The 10918-nt window shown below is 37.2% G+C and overlaps 1 protein-coding gene across 1 annotated transcript; it reads left to right on the forward strand.

Moving 5' to 3' along the window:
* The first annotated feature begins 3577 nt into the window (after positions 1 to 3577).
* Positions 3578 to 6149, forward strand: LOC124895776. The gene is made up of 4 exons (XM_047406204.1): positions 3578 to 3653; positions 4547 to 4798; positions 5710 to 5832; positions 5971 to 6149. Exons 1-4 carry the CDS (start codon positions 3578 to 3580, stop codon positions 6147 to 6149), a joined length of 630 nt encoding a protein of 209 aa, XP_047262160.1.
* The last annotated feature ends 4769 nt before the right edge of the window (positions 6150 to 10918 follow it).

The following is a 10918-nucleotide window of genomic DNA, read 5'->3' on the forward strand; positions in this document are numbered from 1 at the left end:
CACTTTAAATCTTTTTATTCCTACTTTTTGGATCAAACACCTTCTTTTGGATGAATTTCAATATGAATATAACAATCTCCTCAAGAACATACCAAGAACACTAAGAACATCAATCTTTCTAACTTTATCTCCGGAGCTTGGAATGAGTTCAAAATTTGAACGTAGGTACTTTTTATCCTTCTAAAATCATTCCAAACATCAATTTATCCAAATTATTCATCAAAATCTTCATCTTTTCAATTCACCTCAAATGTCTTCAACCCAAGCTCCCAACAAGGATAGAACTCTCAAATAAGCTCCGATTTAACTCAAATTTGGTTTATAAACTCGTATAGTATTAGGGAATGCAAATGTAACACTAGAAACACCAGAAAACACAAAAATCAAAAAATTAATATATGACCTAAGATCTAAAACGTGAATAGTAACTTGTTTTTGTGATTTTCAATTTTTTGAGATGACTAGATCTAAGATTGACTTTGTAGGAACAAAATCAAACTCAGCTCTGATACCAAATAATACGGAATCAAATTATGAAAACTAAAGACGAAAAAAAAGTAAAGATAATCGATAAAACAGACAATTAGACACAAGAAAAGAAGTAACCAAGAATAAAAGAGTATGTCAAACTCTAATACCCTCAGTTACAATCTAATCGAACACCTAATACCTACGGTGACCAAGAGGGAGATGAACGCCCTGTAAACCAATGTTTCTAAACCAAAGTTCAATAAATGTTTTCCAATAGTCTCACTCAATGGAGAAGAATTCCTCAATTCCTCAATAATCAAGCAAAACTAAGAGAATGAGCTAGCCTCAAAAGTATTTATAGCTTATGCTAATTATTATAATTTTAGGGCCCAAAAGTTAGCCAATTACAAGATAAGTTCCACTAGGGGCTGTTTTTATTTGCTCTTGAAATGCAAGAGTGGATCAAAAGAGTATCCAATGCGCCTTGGGTGCAAGTCCTTTTCAGGGGGTTTTCTAGCCCCGTTTTTCCTTCACTTGCCTCCTCCAATGAACCTTGTACCAATGTGAGTGCGTTCATAAAAAAATAACACCCTCTTGATGGTAAGGATGCTTCTTCAAGTACCTCCCACTTCATGAACTATCCTTGAATCCTTTGAATCTCCCAGGCTTAACTTCTAGTGAATGGCGTGGAGCCAATCCGGATTGTATCATATCGTTAAGTAGTTTGGATAAAAATATCACTTATAAAAGTAGATTGAAATTATGTAATATTATCAATATTAATTAAATTATCATAGATGTCTTGTTCTGATCATTTATTAAATACTATTTAGTATTATGTGTACAACTATATTATGTCGCACATCTTGCACCAAGACCTCGCTGATTCTTCATTACTTACATTACAGTAGGTCGAAAAAATTATGCGAGGGATCTATTCATCCTACTGCATTAGTGTATCCGAAGAAGGTTGAGTAGACATGGGACATTTTGTATGACCACCCCCATGACCATATCATACACTATATAAGTAGGGTTATATGACATTATCAAAATACGTAAGATCCTATTTGACCAAAAACCAGTAATTGTTATGGACTTGAGGTGGAGGCCAGATACTCACACATTCGACCTACCCTTAAGAGGTAACTTTCACGCTACAGGATATGGATGTGTTGGTTGCACTATACATAGTCGGAGATCCAATTATATGTACCGATGAAAGGGATCATAATTTAGATTGGCATATGATGTTATGATATTACACTGGCTTGGAGGTTGAACTAGACACCATTAATGGGAATGATTGTATTTCTACTATAACAGTTCTGGATTATCTTCAACAATATCTTTTTCTTCATTCCATATAGTCAAGACTTTAGAGAGTAGGGTTTATAGCACCGCTCGACTGTATATGTGTTTCTTTTGGGAGGGATGCTATGCATAAATACATCTGACAGTATTTTGAGTTTGAGGTACTTATATTTACATAAGGACCTCAACAAAAAAGGAGACTATAGCTGGGGAACACTGTTCTAGCATACTTTATAGGTCTCTTTGTCGGATATTCATGTGAACGAAGGAGCTAGAAGGATTTTTTCCTCTTCTTCAGGTAACCTTTCTTATTATCTAAATTCAATTCGATTAGTTATTCTTTTTATTAAAAATAATTTTGATGTAATCATTAGATATGGATTTGAGAGAGGATTCGGTCCTTCTGGATAGAGTCGATTGAGAAGATAGACTAGTTAGTGCTACTATATGCTAGGTGTTGGTGTAATATACCATAAATTACAATAAATAATTACAGTTGAAAATAAAAGGAACAAAAGTGAATAAAATAAAATAATCTTCTTCTTGACTGAGGCACGGATATCTCACTTTCTTTAAGGAGATACAAGCCCACTGGGGCATAATCTACACCGATTCAGCAATATATCTCGTGACTTGTCCCCTCCAGGATACAACAACTGATAAACGATGTATAACTCAAACAACTCTGGATTAGTTGAAGAGTCCAAAGCCGCACCATAAGAACACCTTCCTTAAACATATATTTACTGCTTTGTATAGTGAATATAGTTAAAGACTTAGAATATTTTCTCTATCTCAACTCTTTCTTTCACTAATATAATAACTCTCATTTGTAAAGTGAATATAGTTGTAGACTTAGTATATTTTCTTTGTCTTAACTCTCTCTTTCACTACTACACACTATAATCTTTTTCACACTTATCATATTTCCTAGTCCATGCAATAACATGCAAGACCACCTCTATTTATAGGTGAGGCACTTAAGAAAATGCCAAACCATGCTAAATTTATAAAGGAATTGCTAACAAAGAAGCAGAAGGTAAGCTGTCAGTTGGTGGACAACATCTACCACAGTAGCGCTGTTTCTTCACAATCCTTAGTGCAGAAAAAGCCTGACCCTAGAGCATTTACCATACCGTACATAGTTGGGTCCATGAAGTTTACCAAAGCTTTATGTGACTTAGGAGCAAGTATTAATCTAATGCCCCTTGATATCTACCAGAAGCTTGGACTGGGGGAACCTACCTCCAAAATGATGTGTCTTGTCATGGTAGATAGGTCAGTGAAACGACCAATTGGTATATTACACAATGTGCCGGTGAAAGTGGAAGACTTTATTCTGCCTGTAGACTTCGTGATATTGGATTGTGATGTTGATTTTAAGGTAGACATCATCTTGGGTAGACCATTATTAGCCACGGGAAGAGTGTTGGTTGATATGAGCTCAATGAGCTAAAGTTCAGGTATGGAAAAAGAGAGGCCAGATTTAAAATGCATTCTCCTATGAAGTAGTTGAAGGAGATGAATACTTCTCGATCGTTGATGTATTCCAGGAAGATGGTAATGAGGTGGTGATTCAGAATCTTGACCAAGTCTGAGTAGTCGAGATAACCCAGTCATGCCATGAAATTAAATCAGGCGCTATTTGGGAGGCAACCCAATATTTTAATTTTATTGCACTTGTGTTTTTAATATTTGTAGCTAAGAGTCGTACAAAGGAGGTGAACTAGTTTCAGTCAACTTGAGGAGGATTGACATCAATTTTGACAGGTTGTCACAAGTATGACAAACCATGAGAAATAGCGTCAAAATACTCAAGTCAAAGCCCTATTCTATTAAGGCTGACAACAATTTTGAAGTGCTGTCAGGTATTTGACGCGCCGTTAAAAATGTCGTAAAGCCTAGCTTAAAAATTTTGGGCTAACCCAGCCCAGTCACAGCTGTTCACATTCCCACGTACCATAGGTCTTTTCCTATTAGTTTTAATTTTCTTTCCTTAGAGAGTTATTTCCCTTGCTTTGTCAAGTTTAATCCCTTCTGAGTCAAAATTTTAAGACTTTCCTTGTTGAAGCCTGAGAGTTAAGCCAAGAAATCTTCTACCTCTCTTATCTCATTCTTCTCTCACTCATAAGTCTAAGTGCTTAGAGTACATCAGCTAAAGTTTCAACATCCAAGTATAAGAAAAACTTCAACTTTATCTTTCTTTGGATCAATTGTGAACTACAAGAAACCTTGGTTTCAAAAGAGTGAGCTAAACCCATTAACATGCTTCAAGCCCCTTCAAAAATGAGGGTTTGTAGGGGTATGCAGTATAATTTCGTGGAAATCTCACTAAAGAACATGACCTAAGTTGAAATTGAGAATAATGATAGAAGAAAAATCAAGTAAAAGAAGTTAGAAATTGTAATGTTGTCTGACGACAATTTTTATGGCCTTGCACCTGTGTGACAGCCATTCAAAAATGCAATCAAAAGCTGAGAAATTTTTTAGATTCTGAATAAGGTTGACAATGCTTTTAAGCACTGTCACACCTTTGACGACAAATCAGAAAGGCCGTCAAACCTTGGAACTAAAAATAGTGTTGATGTTTAATTGAGGTCATCCTTCTTCTTTTCTTGTTTGATTATAAGTACCAATTAAGGATTTCTACGTTGTACAGAACTGAGCATGACATCCAAGAGGAAGAATCCAACCACACCAAAGAAAGCAGCTATAGATAATGTGCCTTTATAACTTGTCAATGAGGGCTCTGATTATAAAGATGAGGAGCCTTTGCTCAGATGGAAAAGAAAGAGGACTAGTCCAAAGACTCCACCTCCACCTAAGCCTACTGAGGTGGAGGATACTGATGATAATGAGGTGACAACCTCATCTGAGAAAGCTTCGGAGGAACAAGGATCAGAACACACTGAGCAGAGGTCTGAGAGTACTAAACCAGCAGTCAAAACTAAAGATTTTGAGAGGCTTGCAACTGAAGAAACTGAGTCTGAATCACCATCTTCGGATCACCAAGGTGATAAGGATTATTTAGTACAGGGAAATTCGGTGAAATAAGAAAACCCCGAGGTTAGTAACAATGTGAGATGGCGAATCCATGGGGCTAAAATGATTTATTTGGATAGACTTTGTAGAACAGATCGATGAAATGCCAGAAGGCCAATTCTAGAGGAGAAGAAGATTATCACTACAGGGTTGATCAGATGCCCTGAGGTTATGCATAAACTCTAGGAGTATGGTCTGGAGTGGACTACTAGGGGAAGCAATATTTACTGTCCTTCGTTTGTCCAGCATTTCTGCGTGAAGTAACAGGCTACGATGGAAAATATATGCAAAGAAGGGGATAAAACTTTAGTATAAGCCTCTCCTGACCAAAGTTGTAGTACGTGGAGTGGGGTGGATGTATCAGTTGCCACCATAAATAGGTTTCTTCATGGGCCAGCCTTCGTCCCATGAGCTACCTCACCTATATTCTATGCCCGATTGAAGCATCGAGAAAATCAGCACAAGTGGCTAGCGACACTCATAGCAGATGGGGAACTGGAATGGTTGATAATCCAGCAGAAAAGATTTCCAAAGCATCTCTAAATTCAGAGGCAAGTATTTTGGGGGGGGGGGGTTTAATACGGATTCATCTGATACTCACCAAGGGCGACAACATATTAGGGGATGATCGAGCAATATTGGTTGCAAGCTTGACAGATAAAACCCCCTTGGATTTTGGAGAAATTATAGCAGAATAGATCAAGATTTGACTCGCAAGAGCTGATGCTACATATCTATTCTCATGCCTGATTACTAGGTTGTGTGAAGCAGCTCATATTTCTGAGATTTTAGGTATTAATGATGAGATGCATGCCAAGAAGACTCACAACCCTGTCAGCAAAAATGAAATTCGGCCAGGCTTGCGACTTTATTAAAATGTAGGGTGTGCAACAGATCCTCCAGTCACTGAGACTGTTTCAGCACCAGATGTTGGGGTGCAAAGCCCCGAAACTGTATCACCACCACCACCAGCACATTCAGCTCAGGAAGGTTCAGTGCCTCAAAGTGAGCTGACTGCTTCAGTTTCTCTAACAGTAAGAAGGTTGGAATTTTAGCCAATTGATATTATGAAGGTGGCCAGGCTAGCAAATTGGTGCGAGATACAACTACTGGCCTTCACCAAATAATTTGCTGCTGCTGTAGACAAAAGATTTAAAGCTGTACTCGATCCTACACTAGAACCTTTCATGACTTTGCCAGTGCGGGTAGCAGATCTTGAGAACAGATTCAATACTCGGGCAAGAGAGATGATAGATACTGATATTGCTACTTTTAGGGATGCATTGTACAAGGTGAAGGCTGAGGTTGGGATATTGCAGTAACACCAAATTATGGTGCCAACAGGATCAACTATACATGATGTTGAGGAAGACATTCCTATAAATGATCTTACTACGAACTCCTCAAAGAAAAAGAAGAAAAAGGGGGAAATGAAAGGCAAAAACAAAAGATATGAGCCTGATAGTGAAGAAGAGAGAAAGACTAAAAAGAAAGCAAATAAGAAGGCAGAGAAGGAGAACTTGAAAAGGGCAATACTGGAGTTTATGGCTGAAATAGAGAAATGGGAAGCAACCATCAGAGCTAGAGCTGCAGGTGCTTTATCGAGCCAGGCTCCAGCTACTACAAAGGCAGATGTTATGAGTGGGGAAAAGATAGCTGATGATGTGATGGCAGGGTCGGAGACCTAGAATCCACAGGCTTGACTGATTTTAGGTATATTCTAACCCTTGGTGCTTTTTATTTCTTGATTTTAAGTTAAGGGTATAGGGAAACTGTTGTTGTAACACATTCGGTGGATAATTAGGAGTAGTGCAAATACTTGAGGTAGTTAGCTCGTTTAGTGAATTTTGAGTACGTCTCCAGTGGTCTGATATGTTGTGAACTGTGTGAAGTGCTTCTAGTGTGACCACTATGTATCTATTTATGGTACTAGTGTGGTAAATAGATAACCTGTAGAGAACAAATGCATGAAACAGAGGAGTAGTGATATGCTATATACTTGTGTGCCATATGCATGTAAGGTCTTACTCAGTTCCCATTGTGCGTTAAATCTAAAACTTGCTCAGTTCGTCGTGTCATAGTCATAGGATAGGCATTTAGCAACGGATCATAGGCCATTTTTTCATGTTAACCCATATTAGCTTAAATGACCATCCAAGTGTGAACAATATCCCTTGATTCTTTTTTTTGAGCCTAAATAGCCTAATTCTTTCTTGTACACCTTTCATATTCCTATTATATCACAATGAACATGTTTTGGCCCTGGTTCTCCTTGGACATTGTGCACCTTGACTTTGGCAAATAGCCTAAGTTGAGGGTGGCTACTATAGGGGTGCTTGATGCATTATGAGTATGAAGAGAGGGAAAATAAAGAAAATGAATAACAAGTTAGGTATAGTGAAAAAGTATATAGAAAAGAGAAAAATGAATAAGTTGATCTAATGCGTGAACAGAGAACACCCATCTTGAGACTACTTGACAAATAGAAGAGGGAAGAAAAGAAGGTCAAAAGTTTAAACCCCGTGAGTTAATGTAGTACCAAGGAGGTATAGTCACTATGAAATACCCTTGAATGTCATACTAGCCCCTAGCCTACGTTACAAACTTAGAAAATACCTATAGTGATGCTAACTGACTTATCTGAAGACTTCAGTACTGACTATAAGGGCAAGCCTATGGCATTAGATGCGCAATGTTAGAACTTTGTTCTGAGAGTGAGTCTTACGTTCATCCCTATGTTAATACATGTAAATCTAAGTGAAAAAGAGATTTCTTTATGGTGAGGGCACACCAGGTATGTTGTTATTAACTACTTTGTTCGGAGAATGTAATTTAGGTATGTGATAGGTTATTATTGCTGAGATTTTTGCCATATATAGATGCTTGTGAGTTACATAGTTGTTTTCAAATATTAGACACAGTTTATTTTATTTTGATTAATCATGGAGATGGTGCATGTATTCTGAACTGATAAGAGTAGTTAGCTGCCGAATTGTACTTTGTTTATTCCTAGTTATGTTTTGGTTGCTTGAGGACAAACAATTATTTAAGTTTAGGGTGTTGATGTGTGAGTCAATGCTAACATATTTGATGCTTTTAACTCTGAATAATTGTGAAGTCTTAAGCAAATTTTGTACTTTTTGATCATTTTTTGTATGTTAATGCAGATATAAGTATCGGGGAAGAAACCAAAGGAAAGAAGAATAAAACAGTTTAAAGCTGGTGGAAATAAGCTGAAATATATCTGACGATCATTTTGAAGTACCATCATACATGGGACAGGCTATCAAAGTCACCTTCAAGATTAGACAGAATTTGAGAAGATTAGATGAAATGTGACAATGATTCGGAAGGGCCGTCAAATATTTGTGATCTCGTTAAATCACCGTCAACCAGAGGGCAGAGTATGCTAATTTTTAGTGAAATGTGATGCTAGTTTGCAAGCTCCATCAAGATCTTTGAAACTCCATCAGGATTACCATCTGAAGAGTCAGATGATAACAATTCATTGGAATCTTTGACGACATCTGGCATATGTCGTCAGGTGTCTGACGCAATGTCAAAAGCATCGTCGTCTAATTCAAAGAGAAAACTAAAACTTTAATTTTGTTTCATTTATTAGGTTTGACTATTTAAAGACTTGTTTTAGGGTTTTTAGGAATTAGTCATTATCTAGGAGACATTAACTCTGAGAAGAGAGGGACGTATATTGCTCTCTTTCATTAATTATTCTTCTTGTTTCTTATCAACAATTTTTAGTCTTCCACCTTGTGATTAAATTGAAGATACTACTTGTTGTTTTTCATCCATTCGTAAGTTGATCCTTATCATCATGAATTCAACTTGTTATTTCGTTCATTAAATAATGAGTGGCTAATTCTATTAGCCAGAGTTCTGGGATCCATGAATTAGGGTTTAATATGATGCTAGGTGTGTAATGGATTCCAAGAGTAGTAGAACATCTTGTAATTCTGTTGTTTTAACTGAAATCTAGTGGTTGCAAATATTGGATTATGCCTTAGGTTTTATTTGCTTCTAACGGAGAAATAGACTAGAGGTCATGAATTATCAACAGGGACTCAGAAGCTACAGACCTTTTGTTTAATGATTGATACCATAACTGGATTAATCTACTTGAGATAACATCCTTTTGGAAATTGATAAGTTATCTAAGTTTGAGAGAATTAGATAATAAATTGTCTGGTAAGGTCGAAAGATAAGTCAGAAAGTATCATAGTCAAGGATAGTCTGTTGTTCTACATACTTCAAGAATCCCAATCATTGCCTAGTATCTGTCAACTCCCAAAATCCAGGGTGAACATAACTCTAGTTTCCTATTTATCTTGATTACAAACACTGAAGTATTGAAAGTGACATTTGACTTTCTGTGAAACTTAAACCCCCATCCTTCGAAAATAGTAAACTATCAGTAAAGCATTTCGTAAACAAATCGAAGTTCAAACCCTATTACCTGTGGGATTCGACCCTAACCTAGTTGGGTTTTATATTGACAATGATCTCTTACACCCATTCAAAAGTGTAATTTGAGCGTTATCAAAAAATGGCGCCGTTGCAGGGGAATACGATTGTAGACTAGAAGTTTGTATGAAAAAATTTGTTGATAGTTAAGTTTCCTTGATTTATTTTTATCTATTGTTTTCTTTTATTATAGGTACTATGTTGTTTATGTCAAACACAAGAAGTTCTGGAGAACCACTATTACCAATCAATCCAAAACCTCAACTGATAGGAAGAATGACTAAACAATAGGAAGCACATCACCAGAACCCTGATGATAAAGACTTGGGTGATAAGGAATTGCTGAATCCTCAAAACCTAAGGGGACCTAAATAAGTTGCTGCACCAGTACAACAAAACATCAACAGAAATCATCCAGTCCAAGGAAGATATGGGCAACAACCTATGCAATATGAGGTTGATGAAGATGATGAAGGAATAGATAGAGCTGGTGCAACGGGTGCTATCAGTCCTCCACTGTTGGCACCAGGTGCAAAATTCAGCATAACAAGTACCATGATCCAACTCCTGCATCTGAAAAGATTATTTAGAGGCTTGTCTGGTGATGATCTGGACATGTATTTGGTGAACTTCATCATCATTTGCAAATCCTTTGACAATCTGGGAGTGAGCCAAAATACGATTAGGTTGAGATTATTTCCTTTGTCTCTATTTGGGGAGGCAATAATGTGGTTGAATGAGTTAAAGCCTGATTTTATAACCAACTGGAGACAGTTAAAAGATGTGTTCCTAGAATAGTTCTTTCCACCCTCTAGAAGAGTACAGTTGAGGGATGAAATTAGCAACTTCAGACAGCTCCCGATTGAAGCACTGCACAAAACTTGGGAAATATTTAAGAAGAAACTTGAACAATGTCCGAACCATAATATAATGGAATTTCACTTGATGGATACCTTGTATAGATCTTTTAACTCTGTGACAAAGCCTATTGTTGACAATGCTACAGGTGGTTCGTTTATTGACCTCTCTTTTCTAGATGCTTTTGACATGCTTAATAGAATAACCAAGCAGAGTCGGGCTTGGAACTCTAGGGATTCTGTAGTGGATAGCCCGACTATTGCTAGTGGTATTATTGTGGAGCAGCGTAGAAGGGATGAGGAGTGAGATCAAGATATGACCCACTTGAAGACACAGATGGACTTGCTGGCCAAGTACTTGCTATCTGGAAAAACTAAAATTGTTAAAGCTATGGAATCTCAGGGTACTATGTCTACAAGTGTTGATTCTAAGGCAAACTATGTGAGTAATCGGGGGGGTTTCCGAGGCAATAGCCAAGGGAACCAAGGTCGGACTTTCTATGATAAACCTGATTATAAAGATAGGGATCAGGGATATTTGAAAAATAATAATGACAGGAGTGGTTTGTATATTCCTCTTGGAAGTCAGGATTCTGCGATGACTAGTTCTAGCAAAATGTCCATGGAGGAGATGATGAAAAAGCTGTTGAAGGGAGTTGAAGCTACCAACTCAGGGGTAGCTACTATGAAAAGTGAATTTTCTACCCTCAATCAGTTGGTTAGCTCATACTCTACTTTTATTAATCAGTTGGAGC

This window comes from Capsicum annuum, unplaced genomic scaffold (assembly GCF_002878395.1).
Source record: "Capsicum annuum cultivar UCD-10X-F1 unplaced genomic scaffold, UCD10Xv1.1 ctg996, whole genome shotgun sequence".
NCBI classification, from domain to species: domain Eukaryota; kingdom Viridiplantae; phylum Streptophyta; class Magnoliopsida; order Solanales; family Solanaceae; genus Capsicum; species Capsicum annuum.

Excerpts from the sequence above, each read along its gene's own strand:
- LOC124895776 (XM_047406204.1), top strand. The coding sequence starts at position 3,578 with ATGAGAAATAGCGTCAAAATACTCAAGTCAAAGCCCTATTCTATTAAG. Across the intron at positions 3,654-4,546 it reads CAATTTTGAAGTGCTGTCAG|ATGAGGAGCCTTTGCTCAGA; the intron begins GTATTTGACGCG and ends CTGATTATAAAG. Across the intron at positions 5,833-5,970 it reads GGAAGGTTCAGTGCCTCAAA|ACAAAAGATTTAAAGCTGTA; the intron begins GTGAGCTGACTG and ends CTGCTGCTGTAG.